The sequence below is a fragment of the Brassica oleracea genome, chromosome C6, assembly GCF_000695525.1.
Source record: "Brassica oleracea var. oleracea cultivar TO1000 chromosome C6, BOL, whole genome shotgun sequence".
In the NCBI taxonomy this organism is placed as follows: Eukaryota; Viridiplantae; Streptophyta; class Magnoliopsida; order Brassicales; family Brassicaceae; genus Brassica; species Brassica oleracea.
The window spans coordinates 29,450,226-29,477,246 of record NC_027753.1 but is presented as its reverse complement, the minus strand read 5'-3'; the positions used below and the strand labels follow the sequence as shown (position 1 = coordinate 29,477,246).

The following is a 27,021-nucleotide window of genomic DNA, read 5'->3' as shown; positions in this document are numbered from 1 at the left end:
GTTTCATCTATTGGAAAGGTTGAGAGACCTAATTCTCTCTCCGGTGAGTATAGCGGCTTCTCCACATCGGAGGAGTGCGGTGAACACCGGGTTAACAAAAAATCTTGTGTCGTTTCTCGCTTGATTCGATTCCACACTGAGATTGATTGTTTGCGATTAGATTGCGATTTGAGCTACATTGAAGCTTGCGGGAAACCGATAGAATCCTCAACAAGTGGTATCAGAGCGTTGGTTATGGCGATTCAAGGATTCATGGCAACGAAGCTTGATCGATTATGAAGAAGAAAAATCAGAGGTTCTGTAGTCTCGAGATCGCATCGCTCTCATATCAAGTGTGACGAATCAAAGCTGATGTCGTTTTTTATGCAGCGTCAACGTCAAAGGAAGAAGAAAGCGACGTTTGCTTGAGGTAGACGAAGACGACGTCGGAAGCGGAGGAAAGAACGTTCACGGTGGAAGATCCAATCGGATCTGTTGGTTTGTGGTTTGTGAAACCACGTGCAGAAGCAAGGTTATCTATGTTGAGACTAGAGTCATAGTCTGGTGAGAGATTATGATAAAGAAACTTGTAAGCGATGTTGCGCTGTTCACAAAAAGGGGAAGATCCATAAAGACTGAAGCAAGAACGAGTTACAAAAGTGAGGGAGAGAGTATTCAGAGGAAGGAGAAAGCAAGTACAAGATAGAGAGATCAAGGAAAAGATCATAGCTCTTGATTCACCATTGCTTTCTCATGTTCCAGCTGCGTGCCTTCGTTTTCATCGGAGGATATGAAGGCTGAGAGATCGTCGTCTTCTTCGCAGCTGCTGATATAATCCTCTCCGGTGATATCTCGTGTTGAAGATTGATTCAGGTTAAGTCAAATGTGGCTTAAGAAGCTTGAATCAAATCAAGTTCATCAGTTTTTCAGGCTAAAATCTTGAAGATAAGGTGTTCTTGTTTTGCTGCAGTCACAGAGAGAGGCTGTGATGGCTGGTAAATCATATTCTAATGTGTGTTATCTTTGCAAAGGATGATCAAGGCTCGGGTCTGGTGTCAGATTGTGTTTTGGTCAGGTCGTTTGTGGAAGAAATATGCAGTGTTGTTTCAGAAGATTGAGAAAATGGCAGTTGGTGGCACTTATGAATCTCAGGTCTAGGGGACGCCTTAGAAGTTGATGTTGGTATGTGTTTCAATGGCTATTTGGGTGTTGATTAAAGGTTCCAGGATTCAAGTGAAAGGAAGTTGCAGAGAAGCATGACAGTGAGGTTTACTCAGTTGTGGAACAAGACAGGTTCAATATTTTGAAGCTTTAAGGTTGGTTCAGTTTTCAGAGGTTTTGAGCTGAAGGTCTGCAGGTTCAGTCACAAGGGTAAAGGATCAGACTCTTGTGGATATGAGGAGCTCAGGTAGCGATGATCAGAGTTATCAGAAGATCAGAAATAGAGCTGGTAGCAACAAGGCTGGCTTTCTACTAAATGAATAAAGGCTGTTACATTTGTGGCTACTCTTCAGTGGCAATAATGTGATAAACAGAAGTGGTTCTGCGTGGGTTCAGTCTCAGGATAGAAGTCAGTCTCATTGGATGAGTGAGATGAGAAGCTTCGGGTGATAGCGAAAGAGTCATCAAGTTAGTGATGCAGAAACATGTTGTATCTCCGGGAAGAAGCAGCTAGAGCAAAGGCAAAGAATGTACAGCCTTTTGCAAGTATATGTTGGTACAAAGATTTATTTGTGGTGTCAACAAGTAGCAGCTTGGTGAGATGTTGTGAGGAACAGGAGCAAGCTCGGTGAAGAGATCTTACTGTCTAAACTCAAAGGTGTTTCTACAAAATATTAAAGGTGATGAACTCTGAAGCAAGGCTGATTGAATATCAGTGATAAAGAAACTAGAACAGGGAGCAAGTTTCTAGTTTTGTGTTCCACAGGAAAAGAAAGTAAGAAATTGGTTTTGCTGGTTCTGTTTCCTCTTGGACAGGGATGTTACAAGTTAAAATCTGCGGGAATGTCTCAGGTTATGGTAGCTCACGTTTTCAGAAACTCAAGTCCAAGACCGGTTGAAGTTTCAGAGACAAGAAGGTGGAGCACATGAGACAAGAGCAGAGCGCATGGGTTCTGATTTTGGTTAAAATTCAGAAAAGATGCAGATGGTCTGAAGCATTTTCAGTTTGGTGGTACATGAATTGCTTTGAAGAAGCAATGACTCTTGGTGGTTTCTTGGGTAAACGTGACTGAGGTTAAATGGCTGCAAAAGGAAGATATTTTGTCATAAGTTTTGACACATATTTTGAAGCAAGAAGCCATGTATTCAGTCAAATACACAGAGCACTTTAATGGATCAAGATTAAAGTGCAGGAATGTTTTAGGACTGAGAATGGATGATATGTGTGAAGAGAAATTTGTTGAGGTCTGAGGGGTTACTGTTTTCAGGTGGAGTCTTGCCTCTACAAGTGTTGTAGTGCATATCTTCAGATGTTTTTTTGGCTTCAGGGGGAGCAGTGCTACTGGTTCAGACGGATTTCTCAAGTCTTCTCAGCTGCTTATGCCTTCAGGTGGAGCAGTGTTGTTGGTTTAGAAGTTCTGCTAATAAGATTTCAGCAGGTTATGGGATTCATTCTGATCTTGTGTGGTAACAAGAAGGAGAAGAGAGCCAAGTGCAGTGTCTACAAGAGAATCTGAAGTGCAGTGACTTCAAGGCAGAATCAGAGAGAAACACAGTTTCTGGATGGAGCTATTTTTCAGCAAAGAATCTTGTATGATCAGAGTTTTGAGCAGCGGTAAATAAAAGTTTATGTTGGCTTTGCTGGAGAAGAAATCAAAGGTGTTTTGATCTATGGTATAAGGTGAAGATTGATGAATATCAGTCTGAGCTTTGGCATAAATCAAATGTGAGCAGGCTCTAAAACTACAAGAAGTCAAGGTTGCTGAAACAATAGAAAGTTGCATGCAGGTTTTGTGAATGTCTGAGATGAAGTATATAGAAGTGATCTTGGTATTTTTTTCTCTAACGAGAATTAAGAGAAGCTAGGGCTTGCTGAAGTTTCTCAAAGTAAATCACTTCAGAAGGTATAATGTGGCGTGTGAAGACAGCATAAAGGCAAGGCTTTTCACAGCATGTGCAACTGGTTTGAAGTCCTAGAGAAGGCTGAAGAAGAAACATGTTATGAACTGGTTTCTGAGACAGCAACTTGAGAAGTGCTAAGTTGTATGTGTGCATCAGAAGGAAGTGGAAATCTTCTCAGTAAGAAAGACACTTGCAGGATTAACAAGTGTGGAGCCTAAGTGTGAAGAACACTAGAGGAAAATTTGTTGAGCCAAGAAGTGTCTTCGGTTCAGCTGTGAGAAGATCTATGATGCAAGTACCAAATTTTTTGGTGGAGTTTACACACTATTAAATGTGTTGCAGGTCTGGCACAGCAGGGTAAACACATCATGGGCTCGATATTGATGTGAAAGAAGCTGTAAAGAAAGTATCTCTTGAGTATCTCAGGTTCTTATGATGAGAGATACGGTTAAAGAGTACACAAATTGTTTTTCGAGCTACTGGTACTGTCTTGTTTGCTCAGGGAATTGGAAAGGGAAGTAGGGTCGAAAGTACTCACAACAAGGTGGAGCTATGGGGCATGATTTGTTGAGTTTCAACATCGGTTCAAGTTCAGGTTTCAAGGCTGACTTGGCTAGACAGAAGGCTAGTTGAATCAGGGAGGAAACTTATATGTTTCTGGTTTTCTGCAAGAGATGTCAGTAGTATTTTTGATTCTGATCTCAGGTGCTTTTTGAGGTGAATCAAATGGGTCTACAGAGGATTCAGGTTGCAGGGTTGCAATGATTTGTTGGGCAGAGTTTGAGCAGAGATCTTGTATCGAAAGTCTTCTTAACCGTGTTGTGTTAAGCGGCGTGTTCTGTTGGCAACAGCAGCGGTGCAAAGTGGTGTTCAAGTCAGTGTGTTCATTCAAGTTGTTGTAAGGAAAATCGCAGGTTAAGCAGTTGGTGTCTACTGGCTGTTGAGATTGGTTTCAAAAGTTTTGAATCAAGGAGCTTCTGGTTTGAGGAAAAAGATTCAAGTTCCTAAAGAGTTTCAAGCAAGCATCAGTTCAGGTTTTGGCAGATTATTTGAAGACCTTAATTGCAGTAACACGTCAAGCGTCATAGGCTAATCTATACTAGTCAAAGTTGAAGCTTATGGAGTGTGTTGAGTTACTGATAAGTGGTCTCAAGTGGAAACTGCCAAAGGAAGATCAATGAAGAAGTTGAGCTTAACACAAGGTTGTGTTAGAGAGGTTTATCAACTTAAGAAGACAGTGCTCAAGAATGAAAAAAAGTGTTTAACATCACAGCCATGCCTTGTGAGTTTCATGTCTGGTTCATTGATGGTGATTGATTGTATGAAGACAAGCTGTTGAGGTGGAGTTTCGGTAAGAGGTTCAAAAGAGCAGTGGCAAGGAAGTCTTCAGGTTGTATCAAGATGGATACGGGTTGAGATGCTTGGAGGAAACTAATTTCAGGAAGTATTGAAGCTGAGCAGTGATGCTCAAAGATGGATGAAGTTGAATATGCTTTATTCAAAGCTATATGGAGCTGAGAAGATGCAAGAATCTGCAGGGAGTTGCAGATGAGCAAGTTTGCTCAAGTACATGAGGAGAAAGCTCAAGGGAAGGTAGATACATGAAGAAGATCGATGACAAGGTGGAGATTGTAGAAATATGTCATCTTATCTTTTAAGTCTCTCAGCCAAGGAGAAGGTTTACTCAAGCTAATGTTGGTCTGATGAAAGGCATGTGAGTTAGGTATGCTTCGGCTAACTTCAAGTGGAGAGTCATTAACCACTTAAGCTGAAGATATTTTCTGAGCTTCATCAAGTCATCGTCATCAAGAGACGAAGGAGTTACGACGTCAAGCGTCTGCAACAGAATCTGAGAAGAGAGCTGAGAAAGCTCAAGACTGTGAGCGAGAGCTCGATCCGGATTGAGAGAGTCAAGGCTGAGTGAGAGAGCTCGCGACTGAGAGCTCGAGGTAGTGAGAGAGCTCGCGACAGAGTGTTGGAGCTGGTGAGAGAGAGAAGGAGATTCTCTGTGTATCTAGGCTCAGCTTCTTGTATCTTCTTCCTCCATTCCATTTGTATCTCGTGGTGATTGTAACTGAGACATGAAGAACGCAAGTGTAACCTCCGGTGATTGTACTCTTCTCAGTTTCATTTATTGGAAAGGTTGAGAGACCTAATTCTCTCTCCGGTGAGTATAGCGGCTTCTCCACATCGGAGGAGTGCGGTGAACACCGGGTTAACAAAAAATCTTGTGTCGTTTAATTTCTCACTTGATTCGATTCCACACTCAGATTGATTGATTGCGATTTGAGCTACATTGAAGCTTTCAGGAAACCGATAGAATCCTCAACATACGTCTTTGTATCTTTGGTAATTAAACGTGTATACCAATATCTTGTAAAGGTGCTCTACTCCGATGTGGGTGTGGGAGAACCTGAACACACGCACATAAAAATGTTAATCTCAGCCGATAGAAATCACTAACCATCATTACTAAATATTCATTTTTAGTTCAGAACTAAGCTTGATTTGAAGATTTAGACTGAACGTTTGATATGGACGATGGAAAGCTTATCAATGTTGCTGACCACAAGTTCTTTCTTCAAGAAAAAAATTGTTCCACTTGGTACATTCATTGGAAGAAGAACAAGAACAAGAACAAAAAGCTCTAGTACCATGGCGGCATGGCTGGTACAAAGATGTCCAAGCTACCAAACACCAAAAATAAAACAGGAACTAGTGAAACAAACGAAACTTCAATTATTGCTATTGTTTTGACTTTAGGAATACAGAGCAAATAAATCTGAAATTTAGTTGTATTTTTTTACATGATGTTGTGTAAGAATAAATTACAAATATTTCTGAAATTTTGGTAGTTTGATCAGCAATTTAAGGAGACCTACTGAAACAACATGAACAAAAAAACATAAACTAAATCATGACAAAATGCATACAAAACATCGTCAACATCTCTGTCTCATGTTCTCGTCGACTCGTTGTATCTTGACTGCTCCGACTCGTTGCAAGCTTTAGTCATATGTTCCTCCTCCTCTTACTTTCACCATATAACGAAAATCCTCACTTGTCAAAAAGCCTAATTATTCTTATGACAACTAAATGATTTACATATACAAAAGAAAGTAAACGACTATGAAATAGCGATTAAATGTTCACTATTAAGAAGTTTAAGACATGCATATGCAACAACCTTAATCCACCGAAAGTCAGCAACCAATATGTTGTACCTATGTTCAACTATTATGAAGGTTGTTTGAGAGACTGATCTACATGTGTTCTCACAATACAGATTTTACCATATCAAATTTTAATTAATTATTTATTTTAAAGAAACTTGGAGAAGTTCTCCTGAAAATGATGTCCTCTCACGAGATTAGAATTCATTCTCAAGAAGTTCACCTATAAGGTTATTTTTGAAAGTTCACAAACTTTTCAAATATGTTCCCTCTCCACTATCTTCCGTAGTATGCACATAAAAATTTGATCAACATTCTATAATATATATAAAAAACTACATAATATTTTACATGTTCAAGATGTAATAATGACAATGCAATTGGGATAGTTAGGTTACTTAGGTAATGCATTCTCACAGTAATTGCATAGATTGTTTTCTCATCTAGTTTGTATTGTCACCTAAGCATTACTAACATCTTTTAACCATGTCATTGTAAAGGATCATCTACAGTATTGTCATTGACTCAAAAACAAGACATGTTGCCTAATCACACATCTGAGTGTACACATAGCATCTACCTGTAAAATAAAGAAAACTGAATCCAAAACACGCTTAAAAAATGTTTCATATATTTAATGTAAATTCATATAAAATAGTTTTTTTATAACTTCATGCCAGTAGGGGGGACCAATCCTAGTATATATATTGTATATTTTTGATGTTATAAATTAACAAATTAAGTTACTAGTACCTTTATATATCAAGATTAGTGAAAACAATTTCGAAATTGATGGAACAAATTAAAGTGTGAAAAAGATAGTAGTGGTGCGAATTTCTCCACAAAAGAACAAAAGAATATAAGATGGGGAAAAGCATAACACAAAGAAGCAATGTGGTCTCTTTTACTTAGAATAACCATTACACACATTCTCCTTTAATTTTAAAATTCAGCATTTTGAAAGTCATTTTCTTATTAACTAATGTCTAATAACTATACCATTTATAAATCATTAATATCTGATATATCCATTCTTTGGAGACATCTCTTTTATTTTCCTCTTTGCAAGGATATATCCTTTCAGTGTACAACAACAAAAATGGACTAAAAAATTTGTTAATGATATGATAAAATTACATAAGTACAATTGTTCTTTACACAAAACTTCATCTTATTTATTTATTTTGTGGTTAAAAGAGTGTGATAAAAATCATATTTATATATACAGAAAGAGAACCAATTTATGCGAGTGTTTTTGTATTCTACCATATGATATGGTGCAATATCAAACAATGATTATGCAAGGGTTAATTAGTTAGGTAAGTAACCATATTGTGAAAGTTAATTAAGTAAATGATATTCATCCCTTTACCCTTACAAAAAAAACACTTAGTTGTGGTGGGATTCTCTAAACTAGCATTATAAAATTTATACTATCTTAAAAATATATATAGCATAGTTAGAGTTTCTTTTTGGATTATACACAATTTTGTTGTGTTCTATTCTATTTAGAAACATAGAACATAAATGTAATTCTCTCTCTCTCCCCATCCCTCCCTCCCTCCCTCTCTCTCAGTGTTTTGAAAACCAGACTGGACCAGCTGGTCGGACCGTGACTTGGCCTTCTAACTGGTTTCGGGCTGCATTAAAAACCGAATTTGAGTTAAACCGACAAATCTGGTTAAAACCGGTGAAATTCGCCAAACCGGTGATCCAATTCGATATTAAAACCCATTTTTCAAATTCAATTAAGCTGCAAATTGTAAAAAAAACTTCGTAAAAAATTCATATTATTACAATGCCAAATCAATGTTGGTCCGATTTTTAAAACATTGTTTTTTCTCTATACATTTAGATTTATTCTATATGTACACAAAAACAAAAATAGTATTTTGGGTTTATATATAATATACCCACACACATTAAGGAGAAAACAGTCTAAGTGGACGTCAAATGTACACACTTTCCAAAGTATGGTTATTTTGTGAATTTTTTCACCATAATGGTTATGCAACAAATTAACCTAAAATAGTACGTATTACTTTCTTTTTCGGAAAAAAAAACACATGTTATTTACACAAACAAAAAAGCACTCATTTGGGTTGGGTTTTCCAGTTGAAGTCAGAGAACTGTCTAAAGACCGGAACCTCTGACAGATGGCTTGTTTTATCAGATATTGTCGAGCCCTGAGTATTAGAGCAGCAATTATAGACGTTGCCTCTTCGGGTTTCAAAGACTTAACTTGTCAATCAGATTGTAAAAGTGATCTCATATCTCTTCTCAAAGGTTCGTCCTCTGAGATTGCAATCAAAAGTATCTTTCATGACATTTACGTGTTGAATCGATCCTTTAACTCTATTGTTTAGTTTTATTCCAATACTGAAGAACTGTAGCTGATGGTTTAGCAAAGAATGCTCTAATGCTCTTGTCTAACTCCACTTTGGAGATGTAAGCTTTGTTAAGTTATGAATGAATGAAGTTTGACCCCCATAAAAGCACTCATTTGTCGTTTTTCGAGTAAATAATATACCTAATTTAGTAAATGCATATAATCATATTGCCCACATACAATGTGAGAAAAAAGAGATCTAAATGTAACTCAAAGATGGACAAAAGAAAGAACCAATATGCAATATGATAAATCAGAATTGCATGCTCGTATACTTCTTTTCTTCTTGGCCTATTTAAAAAAAAAAAATATATATATATATATATATATATATTTTTTTTTTTTTTTTTTTTTTTTTTTGAGAAAGGGCCTATAAATATATAATTTGATAATTTCTTCGCTAGGGTAAAAAAACATTAAACCGAAAAAATAGAAGTGTAGGGTCACAAATGTTTTGAGCATATTTAAAAGATTCGATCCCAAACGAAAGGAAAAGAGAATCTAGCAGCATTACAAAACCTTTGCCAATAAATACTTCTATCTGCTTCTTCCCCAAGCTTTCACCGTACTTATGCGCTTCCCGGTGGTCGTCCTGAATTTCCCGCTCTCCTGTATAAAGAACACTGACTTTATCCAAATATTTTATTATATTTATACTTTTATATAACCGATACAAATAAATAACCTTAATAAATTTGATACTTCCGTCAACTGACGACGCTAATACAGTTACCATGGAAGACTGGAAGTTAGTATAAAAACATTGTTTGTCAAAATGATTAATTGAGATTTAAGTGGTTTGTCTACATAACTAAGAAATGAGGTGACAGAAAAAGAAGGAAAAGGGCTAAAGCTTCCATAAAATGAATTTTTTTAAAAAAGAAGCCATCTGACAGCCTTTTGCGAGCCTCTGTTATACGTCTCTCCCAATCTGAGTTAGCTAAAAGAAACAAAATGTTAATCTGATTGTACTAGAAGTATGTAATATAAATTAGACAGACACATCAAGTTCCCCCCCAAAAAAAAAAAGACAGATACATACATCAAGAATGAATAAACTTTTTCTATTATATAAAATGAATTAACTTGCTTGGCGTCTTTAAATATATTTAGGATTTTGTTAATCTAACTCAACATAGATATATCAGTAGCTATGCCAGATTTTAATGGAAAAGAACAACATAGATAGATAGACAGAAGAGTTGACTGAAAGTAAAAGATGAAATTTAAAAATGGTAAAAGAACCTGTTGTGTATAGGATCAGGTCCACGAGGCACTGTTCTTTTGCTGCCAGCGTAGATAAGATCGCCATTGCTTGGTCTATCTTCAAGTTCTTGTTGTACTTCCTTAGCATGTACAATGGAGTTGTTAATCGTCTTAGCAGCAGTGATCTCTTTTGCGGTTTTGGCTTCACTGTTATTTTCTAAGACAAAAGCATCGATCATCAGAAGAGTGACTAAACCAATTGTAAATAGTGTACAAAACAACAATTGGAGACGAAGGGATTGGAGATTTCGCATGGTTTCTAGTCTTATGGGTGGTTTTCTGGGTCCTATCTTTGTTTATTGGTTGAAGTATGGACAGAAATCAATATCGATCGAAGAAGTAGCTAGGTGTATTCGACTTTTCTGAATTATAAACAATAATAGAGAACAAAGAAAAGTGAACACAAAAGCAAGTGAAGAGAGGAACAGTCTTATCACTTTGATGAGTTAAGATGGTTGGTGTTCTTTATAGGTTCCATGGCTTTTATTCTGTTTGATATGCTTCACTTTACTCGAAACATTATGATAGAGAGACAGAGAAATAATGTCTATTTTGAATCTTTATATTTTTCTGTGATATATATATTGTAAATTTTATCTTTAATCATGAATCCGTATTTTTGTCGTCTTTTTTTTTCTCAATAATTTATGTATATATATATATATATACCCAATAAACACAATACGCTAATATATTACAGAATTATTTTTAAAAAGAAAATTGAGAAAGATCGTATATATAGAACAGCTGGTCTGAAACGTGACAAAGGGAGGAATATATTTAGTATTCTTTGTTTTATGTGCATGAGAAGGTTCGGATACGAATTGAAGTATGAATCAGATCTAAGATTGGGTCCGGCGAGCGGCCGGCGTGTGAGCGTGCGTGCCGTCGCCGGAGCCCCTCGAGATACCCTAAAGATGTTATCTTTGCGCTTCTCATTCATCTCATATGTCCTCCGTCTTGTCTGAGCTCTGGTTCAGGTCCTATCCGCGGCGGATTTGATTCTGGAGTAAAGACGCGGTCGTGTGGAGGTTTGGCGCGGTGAAGCTAGTGAAGCTAGTCGTTTTTGCCAGTTGATGTTTCGTTTCTGGGAGGTGGAGGCTCTTACAGCTCCGTCGCCGCCGGCCCTTGTTTTCGGGAGGTGAAGGCTCCCTCAGTCTTGCGTCGCCGGCTCTAGTTTGTTCCAGTTCGTTGGATCGGTTTTGGATCCCGTTTGTGGTGTGTGTGTGTCTCTTGGTTCGTGGTTCCAAGTGGTTCACGGCTTTGTTCAGTCGGATGAGTTCTCGATTGGATCGATGAAGCTCTCCGAAGTGAAGACAAAGCGTGGAAGAGAAGAGTTGGTTTCGATGGAGGCTCTCCGGTATTCTGAGTTCGAGGTTTGTGGTTGTGTAGCTCCGGCGACGTCTCGAGGTGGTGACAGTCAAGTTGAGGCTGAAGCGACGTGTGTCGTACTGATGGTGTGTTATCCTTACACGTGTCCGGCCTCCTTGACGCGTGGGCCTACCGAAGTCAGTCGGGTTTTTGTTTTGGGCCGCATGCCTTTTAACTTTTTTTATTGGCCCGTAGGGTTTTGGACTTCTTGTTGTTTGTTTGGTTGGGCCTTGGGCCGTGTAGTTGGATTTGATCCTTTTTATTAATATTAAAAAAAAAACTTGGCGGAAAAAAAAAGAATTGAAGTATGAATTTTTTTACATTTGGAGTCACTTTTCTGCTTTCCTATTACACTTCCGGTCACCTTGGCCTGGAGGCACACATTGTCATGTAAAAAAGACTCCAATGCCCCTAAACTAAAACACTGTAAGTCTGTAACTGAAACAGTTTTTCTTTACTTTTTCCGGTCGCTAAAGCACAAAAATTTTAATACCACTTAAACATTAGAAATTTTCCCCTTATTTTCCAGAAAGTCACGAAAACCTCAAATTCCTAAAAAAAAAAAACCTCAATTTCATCACACATAAAATTTTCAAATTTCCAATTTTTATCTCACAAACGATGAAGATTAAGATTCCTAAACCGTTTCATAACTCGAAACCGAACATCAACCCCACTTTGTGCCCATGGCGCCTAAGTGAACATGGCACCTTTCATCCAAATCTGTGTGAACTGGGAAGGCTATGTTCCTTCGAAGGCGCGAATAGAATCCATTAGGCTGTCGTGTTGTGGTCAGATTGGCTTTAGTATCGAGTTTCAAAAACGTGTCTGGGACAAGAAATTACGCGGCGTTGGAGCTTTCCACGGTGGGTAAGCGTTTCGATTTGGCCAAGATTCGGCAAAAAAAGCTGGGTTCTTAAAATGTTTATTTTTCCAGATTTAGTTCTTAAAATCGAATGTAACCGAATAGATCTATCAGTTTAACTCAAAAACAACATGAACAACGTGATTTTTTGATTTATTGTGACAATATTCTATGGTCGGCCATGAAAGTGTTGCAGACGAAGTAAAACAATTTGGAAGAAGAAGAAGATGACCATAATTACGATTTTGCCATTACTAAAGAAACAAAAAAAAACAGCAAAAATATCAAATCATATGAACATTGGACATGTACGGATCTTCAAATATGCTGCTCAACTCCACAGACATGCCCTCCATAGTCCTCCCATCCATGCCTTTGTCGAATGCATCCACGTACATACATCTCTTGTCCACAATCGTCATCCCCAACTCCCCTGTCCACACCCATGTCCACACTTCCCTTGTCCACACACCTAAACTAGGAACAACTTCATCAATCTATGTTTTGCTGCATCAAAACCTACTTCATGAGTGTTAAGTTGTTGTGAGCGATGTTGTCCTATAAGATTATATGTTGTTCTTCTCTTTTAAATGAACTATATTAGTTTGTCTTTCTTTCCAATGTTATTTTGTAAATGGTTAGTTGTTTTAGTAAACCATGGTCATCATCTATACGAACCACAACGTACACTTCCACATATAGGCCATCCATAATTCATTCTTTCAAATTGCACCGTCCACAACACATTATCCATGATATTGTGTCTACTTAATTCATTTTTAAATTTTATAAAAATAAAAATATGAATGTGTTCAAATGGTACCGTCCACAACACATTGTCCATAATACTATGTCCACTTAATTCAGTTTTGAAAAAATTAAAATATCAAAATAAATATATACATATGGATCTCAAACATAGAAGAAAAAAAATTATAATTTACTATGTATATTATATATCAAATTTAGTTACCATAATACAAGACAATAACAAATAAAATCTGTTGAGGGAAACAAAAAAAAAACTTGTAAGTGGTTGGAGACTAAAAAAGAATACGTTGAAATCAGACTAAACTCAAAAATGGTCCATTTTTCCAGTTTGTCTCATCAAGGGCAAAATAGTCCAAAAGCTCTCTTGGTCTTCGTGAATGTGTTCTACAAACGGGAAGAGTCTCTGAATGCAAATGAAACTCAAAATGTGGCCCATTATGTAATCTACTCTTGAAGTATTTGAGTTTATTTGGCTTCACAAAATTAATATACACATTTGCTTTGGGTCAGCCGAGGTGGTTGTCTGTTTTGTTTGAGCGGGAGCGTTTCTCTTAGCTCTGTTGTAGTGGTATTTTGTTTATGTTTGTACAAAACTGGTTGGAATTATACTAATGAAATATTTCAGATGAAAATAATAATAATAATAATAATAATAATAATAATAATATACACATTTGATATTGCACGTGCCAAGGGGTTTCCCTCGTACTTTTATCACGTACAATTCGATCCAAAATGTAAAGCTAGTTACATTTGAAGATGCAAGTGGAGCATGTAAATGTCAATAGTCTTTCGTGACTAACTAGGCGACGAAGTCACTGATGCTGGATGCATTAGTCGTTACTACATAAGGCATGCAGAGTGGTGGGTTACCATGTGGATGCAAGATATGTTAAGATGGAGAAGGATAAACTGAGGGTTTATGTCTTGACGTTGTCGTTGAAGTAGTTTCTGAGGTAGTATGCGCAAGAGAGTGAACCGGGAGGCATGCAGAATGGTGGAGACCATGTGGATGCAAGGTGTTGAACTGGCGTGGGATAAACTTGATGAGCAAGTTTATACCGTGGAGAAAGGCAAGAGATAAATTTGGGGAGCAAGTTTATGCCTTAAGGAATAAGTGCATTTCAAGAAAAGGAAAGTATATTTATTGATATGGAAGTTGTACATATCCATGTTCCTTGGAGACTAGGATTTCAGGAACGTGGAGATAACTATAAAAGAGCTATGTAGTCTTTTGTATTCCATAAGACTGGCTATTATTATAGAGGAATGGTGAAAATCCCGTAGGAGTGTTCTTGGGTTGGGCTGAAGCAGTTGCTGAAGTACTGACGACAGAGAGACAAGTTTGGGTAGATTATGAATCTTTCAATAGCAGTTGTTAGGGTGTTAACATGTTGTGTAAAGCTGATAAACAAGTCTCGTGATAGATTGTTTAGGCGATTTCTAATAAATCAATAGTTGGTTGCTTGTATCTATTTTGTCTCTTGATTTATCTTCTGCATTACCTAATTGTGGTGTCATATTTACACTAACAACATAGTTACATAACCATGCCATACATATCCCAATTCCCATAACCATGCCATACATATCCCAATTCCCCATTGTTATATTATAAATTTATACCATGTTTTATAAACACATAATCATTAGATACATTATGTATGTTTTCACAAATTTAGTTTAATATACGAACATAGTTAATTGATTGCATAGCAGTAACGTGTGTGTGCATTAAATTTTGCACATACGTATTACATAGTATCTACTATCTACTTAGTTCAGTTCAGCCTGATCCTCACATAATTTGATACACTGAACAGATTGATTCTTGATGGCGTATTTTTTGGACTTAAAGACACAAACATATACCTTTTTTTCACAAACATAAACTTCATTCGTTCACCTACGTAAAACATCGAATAATAACTTTTTGAGCTGTCGAAAATTAGCAATATTTTACATTAGCCAAACATATATATGCTTTAACCACCTTGACTGTTCTTTATGTATCATGATGTATTTATTAAAGATTGCTGAAATAGAGATGAGAATGACAAGATTGGCTAGACCCACGAAAAAAATTTACCCCTTGGGAATATATTTCTATATCACTGTTGCAATAGCGGCCGTAGTTTATCTCATAATATATTCATTTATGGCCATAGTCCATAGAGATATTTATTCCAAGAGACAAAGACATAAGGAGGACATAGCCAGCCTATTCCAGTGTCGGGAAATCTAAAATAGACAGAGAGAAGCAGCTAGTGAGTTTTTGTTTTGACTCAAAAGAAGCAGCTAGTGAGTTTCTCCATTGGATTCAGATTATGTTGGGCAGAAAAGGCAGATCAAAGAGGAGGCAGACATGTTGTCAACCAGATCTTTTTTCTTCATCGGCTTGTATCACACCAGAGGCAGAGCATGCTCCCGAATCCACATGCTCTCTAATTCTAGATACTGAAAAAAAACTCATATATTTTACTTGCTTTAACTGATCTCTTGCATTAACCTCTCTGGCTCTCTACCTAGAAGAAAAGCTCTTCCAAAAGTTGAAGATCAAGCGATCATAGTCAGTTGATCATACTTAATATAGTCACATAGATAAATAAGTGGTGATAACTTCTTTTTTTTTTGGATAACTTTTCGATGGAGTCGACGTTCATAATAAATATAAAGAGTAATACGTAATAAACAATCTGTCATATATGAAACAGTGTAGTCCCAAGTATACCAATCCCCCTAAAGCTTTTATATACTGACAAACATATCTGTCTTTTTTTCAGTAGACAATTACACAAAATGTTGAATTAGTTTTCTGAGTTAAAAGTAAAACTATGGTATGGTCAGAGAAAAACCCATGTTTTTCTCAAACTCTTCAGAGGTTCATGAACCTGTTGAAGATTATTCAGTATTGCTCTTGAAACATTATATTATTTCTCTTTACAAGTTATAAGACCTGTGGCAGACATATTATCAAAGCAAAATATGTTTTGTCATAAAGTTCAGTCAAAAACAAATGTTTTGTCAGTTATGAAACAAGTAAAATCCCAATTTTATTAAACCCTTAAAAGCTTATCCTATACACTCAAACAGTGTCTATGTTTTTTTCCAACAGCCAATGAAAATGTTGAATCTGTTTTCTGAGCCATCAATGAAAGCTTCACATGTTGAAAAACCTGTTCTCTCAAAACCGCGAATTCCTTTGTGATCTTCCATTGGATACTCCAAGCATCGGTACTGTCTCTTTCTTTCTGAAGAATATAACTGATCAGCTTATGAGTAACAGCCCTCGCATAAACGCCTGCCCTTTTGGTTTCAAATAATATTACACCAGGACCACATTTCATAATGAAATCTTTTTGTTTTCCATCAAGAAATGAAATGTTTCTTTCTGTTATCCCAAAACCGGGAAATGATACTTTCTCCTCATCTGCAGAAGGCACACAGCTTCTGTAAGTTTTGTAAGACTGAGACATGAGAAAACAAAAACAAGAATCTTTGAAACCATACCACACTGAAATAAATGAGCCTTGACAAACAAGTAATGAGCTGCTTCAGAAAACCCTAGATCATGAAAGATTTTGCTGATTGCGTGATTAACAATCCAACCATCAAACAGATTATACATATCCGATATCGACGCAGAACGATAAGCAGGTCCGAGACACAGATTATCATCTTTTCGGGGGAGTTGCAAGAAACACAAGGACCCGAGAAGGAGAGCATTCGAAGGTGACGTTGCTTAATTCCTTCTTTGAAACCGAGAAGGAATCTACGTCAAACGCTTGTGATCTCCTCGTCTCAATTGTTTCTGTAGAGGTTGTTTCGATAACTTCTTCTTCGTCGTTGCCGACGAGGAATCAAACGGACTCGCCGAAAATAAATAATATTATCAGAATCCTGAAATGGTCCGATATTATTCTACTATTTATGAAGTTCTAAGATAATTAATTATAAATTGGACCCCGGTGGTTTTAATTAATCCTTTCGATTCCACATTAGAAGTGTACCACTGTTCTTCATTTCGACTTTGTTCGTTTTACAGGCCACTGTGACCTAGGACTGAATGTTGTTTATCATGGTGTGAATGGTCATATTGATCAATCGCACATCTTGTTGGCTGTTGCTTTTTTTGTAAGATCATAAATTATTAAAGAAACTTTTGTATGGTGTAGTACTTATCACTAAACTTATTTATAATCATAGAATGTTGGTAACTACTATTTGATCAAAAAATATATAACGTGTTTGAACTGTTTGATGTATAGGACACTCATGACTATTGTCTGTTGATGATGTTTTCGTAACTTTTTAAAAAAAGATGTTTCTTAACTATTTTTGTTGTGTGTGCAAAGTTTCTTACCTTTTGAATAGCGCTTTTATAATGAATACTCCTTGTAACAACATTGTAGTGAGGAAACCATATATAGCTTATAATGTTGTAAATACTGGAATGTCCAGTATCTGAGTGTGTAGTTGAATTTTGTTGTGTTTTGAGTTTCTTTTTTAAAAATGTGGTGCTTTGGAGTCTTAAGGGGATTTGCTTGAGTTATTAGTTAAGCCACCGATTGGAGTCTCCGGGTGGTGCAGTAGTTGAAAAGTAAGTTGTTAAATTGAGAAATCATGATTGAGTTTTGTTTTTATTGTGATATTAATTAGGCCTGGGCATTTCAGATATCGGTTTGGTTTGGGTATTTCGGATTTCGGGTAATTAGGGTAGGAGGCTAGAGGATCAATTTACTACTTGACAGATTTTCGGTTCGGTTTGGTTCGGATAGTTCCGGATTCGGTTCGTAGTAAAACTAGGAACCGGAAAATACCCAGAAAATATTTGGTTCTCATTTGGTTCTGGTTCGGGTTCAGATAGTTCGGGTAGTTCGGGTAATTCGGATAAAATATCGGTTATTTAGGGTAAAATATCAAATAATTAGGATGATTTAGATAAAAAAAATTAGATATTTCAGATTACTTTAGATATTTCAGATAAAACTATACGGATAGTTTCAGATACTTTCGGGTAGTTCGAATACTTTATAATAATTAGTTATCCTCAACTATTTTAGGATACTTTTAACAGATCTTTAAATTAAAAATATATATTTAGTTATATTATATGTACATATAATTAATAGTTTTATATATTCGGGTACCCGTTCGGTTATCAGTTTGGTTCCGGTTCGGTTATTTCGGGTATAGAAATATAGGAACCGTTCGGTTATTTGAGGGTTTTGGTCATGTTCCGGTTTCGGGTATTTCTGTTCGATTTCGGTTCGGTTCTTCGGTTCCGGTTTTAATTTTTCCCATGCCTAATATTAATTATGGATTGTTATTCTATATATGTCTTATTATGGTAGAATATGGAGGAATTTCATGTTTACCACTTTCATGGTACAAATATTCATTTTTACCACCACTAAAAGGACATTTTCAAAAATACATTTTTCATTAAGTAGCAAAAGACTCTTATACACTTATTTTCTATATATATAATAAATAATTATTTAAATAAATAAATAAAAAATAATAATAATAATATTTTTTATGTTTCTGAATTATACTTTTTCAAATTCAAACTTTTTTTATTTTTTGAATTTTTTTTTCAAAATTTCTTTTTGAAAATTGAAAATTGTGTTTGAAACTATTTTTTAGAATTTTTTAATTATTTATTTATATATTTATTAGAATCCTAAATTTCATATTCCAAAAATCATATCCCACCTCTCAGCTCTAAACCCTAAGTCTAGATTAGTTAACCTTAGAGATATAAATGTATTTTACCCTTCATTAAAAGTGAGAATAAAAGTGGTTAATATAAACATGAAAAGTGGTATTATAAATGTGGTATTTGTGGTAATTTTCCAGAGAAAATTAGTGTGAGCTTTGATTAGGATCCTCCAATTATATAAAAAAAAACTCAAGATATTTAAAATCTTATTGTAGTTGTAGAAATTGAGATTAAAAATAGTTATCTTGATATGGTTTCCAAATAAAAGTTCTTTTAATAGGACTTTAGCACAAAAATTAAAGTTTATTCATTATTTTCTTAAAACATAAACTTACTATTAAAAAGGCGTGTACATATACTACTATTTCAACATGTAGATACATATCTTGATCCGTGTTTATATGGTTGACTGGTTATCAAAATCTATTTTTATATCCAAGTTATTACTTTAACAAAGACATATGTACAAAATAATTTAATAAATACAATGACGGGAGTCAAAACAATAAAAATAAAATACGTACTGTACTATATCTAGTAATATAACTGTGCTCGGTTCATGAACGCGACGTTGAATCAAACACATGCATCCCGTAAAAGACGGCAAAAACTGGAAAAGAACATAAAAACGTATCAGATGCACTTAACCATTAGCCAATAAACAACAATTAAATTCCATATACAACTATTTTAACTTAAGCATCGTCAGAAACCAACACGCAGTTTCTTGGAAGTAGTCTCTCACAAACTACGTTTGACCAAAACAACACATAGGCTACCTGCTGTTTACCACATCCATTCATATATCGTACAACAACAAAAACGACAAGTCGTTTCTTTCTCCCTTCCCCAAAAAGGCCAAAAAAAAAACTGTACACACTAATCATAATCAGATATAATTAGCCTAATCATATAATCTCCTCCAATTTCACATTAACCATAATCAAATCTTATCTTATAATAATAATAACCAAACAAAGCTTTTTGTTCTTACATCAAGCAACTCCCATTATACTATCTCCATGACTCGACATGGTCTCGAAGACCGAGGAACGTGACCGCTCACGTGTCTTCTGTTCATTGGAATATGAATACGATGAAGAAGACTGCATCGGTAGTTCCAGCGACAACGCAAACATCTCCGGCGCCGCCGCTGTTTTGTGGCTGAGATTCAGATCAGCCATCTTACGCGACGGATGAACCGGAGGAATCCCCCCCAGTGGCGTCCTCTCTTCTGTTTGAGTGTCGGGAGTGATGTCGAAGAGGCTGAATCTACGGCGGCGGCGATTATGGTTTGTACGGCGGAGGAAATACTTCTGAGCGTGGCTCGCCACCTGAGTCGGTGTCCGTGTTTTCACGAAGTTTCTAGATATCCCTCTCCAATCTCCTTTGCCTACTCTATGCAGCCCCGTGAGGAATAATCTATGCTCTTCCTCCGTCCATGGAGTCCCTGAAATCAAGATTCAAGAATCAAGAACCAAGAATCAAGAATCAAGAAACATAGATGAGATCGAAAGAGAGATGTTTTGGATGAAGGGAACCTCGCTTGCGCTCGCGGTTTCTGACGGAGGCGTGGACGACATCGTCTGACGCGTAGCCACCGTCGTCCACAGGGTTTGAGTCGTGAGCGGCGTGATCGAATTGAGATAGGTTGTTCATACTGACGCTTTTTCTGAAAGAAGAAGACGACGAAGCTTTCGTTACGCGGACGCCGAAAAGCATGATTCCTTTCTCTCCTCCGCCGCCAGGGGATGTTTCCGTCGGACACGTACGAGAGTTGTGGCCGTTGTTTCCACACTGAGAGCAACTGCGCGACATCTTTTTCCCCGAGCCAGAAGCGCGAAAGAGAGAGAGAGAGGAATAAAAAGGTGAAGGAAGAGAAAACTGGAGGTGTTTATAAACTGCGTTATAAAATGATTCTACTTCACCAGAAAAGCCTACACTGTTCTGTCTTCTTCTTCTTCTTCTTTTTTTTTAATCTCAAAGTGACTTTGTCTGTCCGAAAATAATTGTTAGATTTTTTATTTATTTTTCATACGTCAATTGTAAAACAATTGTTTTGTCCACCTTAATTTATATTTTCATTGGCAACAAAAAGAAGATTCCTAATCAAGCAAACGGTTTGATCTAATGTGTATAACCGAATGTTTGATCTAATTTTAATCTACCGGATGACAAAAAAAAAAAATCAAGCAAACAGTTGGATAGGCGAATGACAAACAGTGTCGGCACTAAATCATGGCAACATAGGCAATTACTATGGATCCATAGATCCAAAAAAAATTTAGTGTTATTTTACTAATTAAAAAAATTATTATTATTTGTTAAACATCAATTAGTTTGTGAAATTATAACAAAAAATCTATGATTAACTAAATTTAATTTAAATACAATAAGAACAACAAAAATTATCTTACACCATTTTTAATTTTTCCATTAACAAAGTCTAATTTACACAAAAAAAAACTAATTTTTTAATTTTTTTTCTTTGAATACTACAATTTTTTTGCTTTAATTTATGGAAATGCAGTAAATAAAGATCGAGAATTTTTTTATAAACGGGTCTTTATTTTATATTTAGCCTAAGGTCATAATCTTTTTTAAGACGGCACTAGTGACAAAGAGATTAGAAGAGTTGGTTGGAGAAAACAATAAGAAGCTATGGTCATTAACCATCTAGAATTGAGCTCGGTTGAATGGACCAAACACAGCGGTTTGTATTCATGACATTTCTATGTCACCATTCGGATTCAAACATATGTTTGAGTTTTGATCATGCTACTTTGACAAAAAGAAGGAAATACTAGTTGTCAAACCAACTTTAACCAAGCTCAACCTAAGTCATGAACCGAAATGGAAAACCAAAACATAACTCGATTGGATATATTTGGTCAAATTGGACAGCAGGTTGAAACGAAAATCATGTCAAACTACTGCACATTCTATAAATTTCCATCTGCTATTTATTTTTCTAAACCCCAAAAAATCGAATAATTTCTTCTTTTTTTTTGCTAAGAGAAAAAAATGAATAATTTAAACTCAAACCATACCAAAATTCGGATTTAAACATTTTATCCGAGAAATTAATATTACTATTCATAAAAGATAATCGAATTGGTTGATGATTCAATTGGCAATATTTTATCGAATAGTTTGTGTAACACCTAACTGACTGAGATGAAACAATAGTTTGTGTAACACCTAACTGAGATGAAACATATTAGTATGGTTTACAGTAGGCCTGAGACTTTTATCCGAGATCCGGATTCGATCCGAGATTCGATCCGGATCCGATCCGAAAATTCGGATATCCGGAGGGGCCGAATCCGGATCCGGATAGTAAAATGTTGGATCCGTCAAAGCCGGATCCGGATACCTTAATTTTTTAGTCCGGATATCCGGATCCGTAAGTTTTATTAATAACTATTTCAAAAATAGTAATGGGCAAATCTCCAAAATAGCACATTTTTAAGTTTATATCACAAAAATAGCACTCAAAAACTAAAATGACCAAAATAGCACATTTCTAAGTTTATCCTTTGAAAATTTTAATTTTTTTATTTTTCAAAATTTGAAATCTTATCCCCAAAGCCTTATTTCTCAACTCTAAACCCTAAACTCTAAACTTTAAACCCTAAACCTTAAACTCTAAACCCTAAACCCTAAACCCTAAACCCTAAACTCTAAACCCTAACCCCTAAACCCTAAATCCTAAACCCCACCCTTTAACTCTAAACCCTAAGTTTGTGACTTTTGATAAAACATTAAGTGCTATTTTGTGACTTTTGACCTTGAGTACTAGTTTGGGAACAAAAACTTGATTTAGTGCTATTTTTGTCTTTTTCTCAATAGGGGCATCTATATATAAAAATTAATTTATTTAATATATTTTTATTTTTATAATAGTATATATATATTTTATGTAAATTTTGTAATATTATACATAGAAATAATTGAAAACATTATATATGTTTTTATTTTTAAATTATTTTTAATATTTTTTATATATTAATATTATTTTTTATTTATTTTAAGGATCCAAATCCGGATCCGGATATCCGCCGGATATTACAATTATTAGAAGGATATCCAACATCCGGATATCCGAGAACTCCGGATCCGGATAAGGATAGTAAAATTATGGATCCGTCGGATAAGGATCCGGATACCTTAAAATTGTCCGGATATCCGATCCGTCTCAGACCTAGTTTACAGGACAATGACAACACCTTAAAGTTTCAAAAAAAAAAACATATTAGCATCATTTTTAATCGTACACTTCCAAGCTCTTACAGTATTTACTATCGACCCATGAGTCTAAGCGTGTCCAACTTTCGACCGTTCGAAAGAAAGAAAAAGGCTGTTCCTGTCATCGTATGTAACCATATGGTTTCGTTGTCGTTACGCATATAAATTACATGTACATAAGTATTTTAATTTTTTTTCACAATCATAAGTATTTTAAATATTTGTGACCAATGGTAAGGTTCGTGGACTTTTATGAGTAGTTGATAAAATGTTAGTGCAAGTTACGAGAGACCCTAGTGGATGAAGGTTTTTTTTTTTGTCGGCGAGTGTATGAAGTTTCGGAGAAGATTACTGTAGTTTGATAAACAAACATTTTTGCATCAAAACAATAAGCTGGACCGTTCAATGTATCTGTTTCTATGCTGTTTGCGACATATGATTTTCCTTTTTAATCCAATATATCGACCGTCCACGGTAGCACTGCGTATATAATAATAGATTGTAGATCTCCAGTTCCAATTAAAATATAAAGCTACGACCCTTCACTGTTTCTTATATACTATTTTTTGATAAAGTGACAACTACCGCTAGAGACGAGTATAGAGACGAGTATAGTTAAATATTCAAATGCACTTTATAAATTTTCTTGGAGGTACTGGTTGTATAAGCAAGTGCGTGTCAAATTTCAATGTTAGTTTTACCAAGAAGAGACAGACACGTTTTCCTCGATATAGATTAGATAAGATCCCAACATCTCTCGGCTCTTTCAACTGCTATTCTTTAGAAGCTGCAGAACCGTTGATGATTCTGTGTGTAATCCTATTCTCGTAGCCTCTCCACACTCACTGCAACAATGGGAGATCCACGCAACTACAGAGACGGGTTTCAATTGCTCTAAAAATCAATCGGTTAGGCTTTTCAACGTCGATTTTGATTTTTTTGTGTTTTTGAACGCAACCTCTAGGAATATAAGTAAAGACTGCTTACGGGTTTTTTTTCTCCTTAGCTACCTCTATCCTTAGCTTGGTTTTAGTTATGTTAGCTTATCAGTTTACCGTCGAATATCTCTCCGGTTGTATCCGACTTAGCCTATCAAATGTTTAATTTTAATATAAGTATTTGTTGTCCAAAAAAAAAAAGATTAGATAAGATCCGAGTGCATTTTGATAGTATAGATGGCACCGTCATTTAAAATGTTGGGCACATTAAACTTTTTACTCCATAAAATATGCACTGAGCTTTTGTTGATTACAATGGTTAGTGGAAAACAAACTCGGATATGAAAAGATAGTACTCTAACACTTCTAAATGACCAGTTAAACATGAACACAAGTTTATCATTGCTTTAGCCTTTAGTAACAACATATTTTAAATCTAATCTATTAAATTAGAGCCTTATGATTTTTTTATGTGTGATTTTTCTTGGACCATCCCTTAAAAAAATTATTAAACTAAACATACTTTAATTATAATATTTTTTAATATCTTAATCTTGTATTTGAAATACAAATAAACAACTTTCCTTATAAATTCTAACAAGATCTTTAAAAAAATCTATTTGCAGTTTATTTTCGTAATTAGCTAATTTAAATTCTGATTATCATTAAAATATAATTAAAAATTAAAATTAATTTAGTTTGGATTTAAAAAAAAATATTATCACATAAAATATTTTAATTATATTTTAATGATAATTGAAATTTAAATTAATTAGTTTTTGGAAATAGAACTTTTAAAATATTCTGTTAGAATGTTTTTAAAAATATTCATTTGTACTTGAAATGAAAAAATAAAAAATAAAAAAATATCAAATCTATTAAATTAGAGTCATATTTTGGAATATTTTAATTTGAACTATCAAACACGGTTTCATCTAAATCATTTAAATTTCATTATATAAAATAATTATAAAAGATTTTAAACTATTTAAAACTGAGTGAAAAATTAAGATAAAATTAGTAGTTCAGGATAACTAATTTAAAGTTAAAGTTGATATTAACTTATGGCTGACACTTCAAAATACATAATGTTTGATATTATAAAAGAATGAGAGAATCTTATCTTATCATATCAAAAACAGAAAAAGGACGAGAAGTTTTGGTCCGTTGGCTATTTCCAGGAAGCGTGACAAAACTAGTGGAAACTGGAAAATATCTTTTTGTTTCTTCTTTCCCTTTATCAGCAGTTAAAATCAATCAATAGCCATCTTTGAGAAGGGTACAATCTTGCCAACATTAATTCACCGGATCCCATCAACATTATACAGTTTGGATAAAAGTAATACTACAATGGTTAACCTCTCGAAATGCATGCCTGTTACATTTTTTCTAAGATCATGATTAATCTCATTAGCTTCGGCTAAGAGACAGTTTTTAGTTTTTTTTTAGATTTTAATTAAGAAAAACTAAGAACCGTCTATTAAATAAGAGATATAAGAATCGTCTCTAAGCCAAAAAATGTAAAAAAAAAACTAAAAAGTGTCAAATCATGAGTTAAGAACTTCAGCTAAGAGACCGGAGTTAATCATGCCCTAAATGTTCCAAAAAAGCCAACATTTAGACAAAAAAGTATTTAGAAATAACAAAAATAATTCATTGACAACTCCATCAGTTTCATTTTCTTATTTTGGGTTGACCTAACTATCTTTTAGAATATCAATATTGGTTAAATACTTGTATATAAACTTATATAATATTAATATTAGTATTAGAATCTAATAGTTTTTTTTAAGTTTTCAATAGACAACGTCCTAGGCGTAGGGTAGATCGGAGCAAGAGGGAAAACGTTGAATCAATGAGAAAATAATGTGTAGAAAATTATCTCGCATTTAAAAAAAAATCTCAAACAAGAATAATTTTAAATATGATGATGATGGTCTTAGGTAAATATTTGTATAATTGTCACTTTATTGAGTTATAAATGTACTTTGAGATTATTATTATTATTTTTTTTTTGACATCAATCATCTCTGTACTTTGAGATAATAATCTAACAATCCATATATCCGAAACTTTGAACACAACTTCAAATTTAAAATATTAGTTGAAACTAGATATTTTATAACTAAGACAATAGCAAAACGTTGAGTTTGGATATATATCTTTACTTAGATATTAAAGACATAAATTTTAAAGATATATATATATATATATAAGAGTTGTAGCTTTATATTTTTTGCTATAGAATTTAATCTGTATATTTATTTGCGGTAGCTTTCATTGATGTAACTTTCTAAAACACTAATTTTTTGCTCTGAAAATAAAGCTATCTACAGCCATATTTTGATTTTGCAAAGATTTTTTTGCTATGAGTTTTTTAATGAAAGAAAAGCTCGATTGGTTGACATATACAACTCTAGACTAAATTTTGGTTGTCCAGAGCATCTACAACCACAACCAATCATCTCCATATATTTATTTTTTTACTTTTTAGAGAGAAAGATGAAACATGAAAAATATAAAATTTAAGCTAGAATAATAAAAAAACAATTACGTTAAATTGAATATATAACTTTATTTGGATTTAACACCCAAAAACAAAACAAAATGGTGAAAATAAAATCTTACCAATTTTGACAGTCTACATAGCGGACTTTTAAAAATAATGAAATATTCCAACTAAGTGTAAAATATGATATATTTTCTCAAATCTGAAAAACTATGTATCCAAAAATGTAAAAATGGTTTCCAAAAGAGAAAAACTTTAAAAATATAATTTTGAGTTTATATAATAAAAATAATCACGTTATGTTGAATCTATAGTTTTATTCGAATCTATCACACTGAAACACAAAATACACATCTAGTGAAAAGTGTTGCAGAGGAAAAAATATGTGTTCAGATCTTTGTTTTCGGAAAATTATGTATTTCGCCAGCACAGTCTCCGGATTAAAAAAATTTCTTCTTGTTTAGGTCCCTATCATGCTGTTCCTCAACCGTATCACTCAATCAAATGAAAAGTGTTGCAGAGGAAAAAAATATGTTTGTAATAAATTGACTCTAACATTTGGTTTCACAATGTTCTTTCTAGTTACTTCAGTCCCCTAGTAATGTTTTTATTATGTTAATAGAAAAACCAGTTGATATTTTTCACACTTCAAAACAATTGAAAGTGTAATAATATATACTAGGTGGCCGGTCCGCACCCTGTGCGTGCGGACATAAACATATTC

At 34.7% G+C, this 27,021-nt stretch overlaps 2 protein-coding genes across 2 annotated transcripts; both read right to left on the bottom strand.

The window, feature by feature from the left end:
- Window positions 1-9,051: 9,051 nt before the first annotated feature.
- Window positions 9,052-10,293, bottom strand: LOC106299474 (CLAVATA3/ESR (CLE)-related protein 26-like). The gene is made up of 2 exons (XM_013735562.1): window positions 9,850-10,293; window positions 9,052-9,213 (listed from the first exon to the last, which is right to left on the bottom strand). The coding sequence occupies exons 1-2, from the start codon at window positions 10,122-10,124 to the stop codon at window positions 9,174-9,176; spliced, it is 315 nt and encodes a 104-aa protein (XP_013591016.1). The 5' UTR covers window positions 10,125-10,293; the 3' UTR covers window positions 9,052-9,173.
- A 9,113-nt stretch (window positions 10,294-19,406) lies between these two features.
- On the bottom strand, window positions 19,407-20,582 carry LOC106296670 (transcription factor MYB1R1). The gene is made up of 2 exons (XM_013732862.1): window positions 20,144-20,582; window positions 19,407-20,052 (listed from the first exon to the last, which is right to left on the bottom strand). Exons 1-2 carry the CDS (start codon window positions 20,418-20,420, stop codon window positions 19,598-19,600), a joined length of 732 nt encoding a protein of 243 aa, XP_013588316.1. The 5' UTR covers window positions 20,421-20,582; the 3' UTR covers window positions 19,407-19,597.
- Window positions 20,583-27,021: the final 6,439 nt, after the last annotated feature.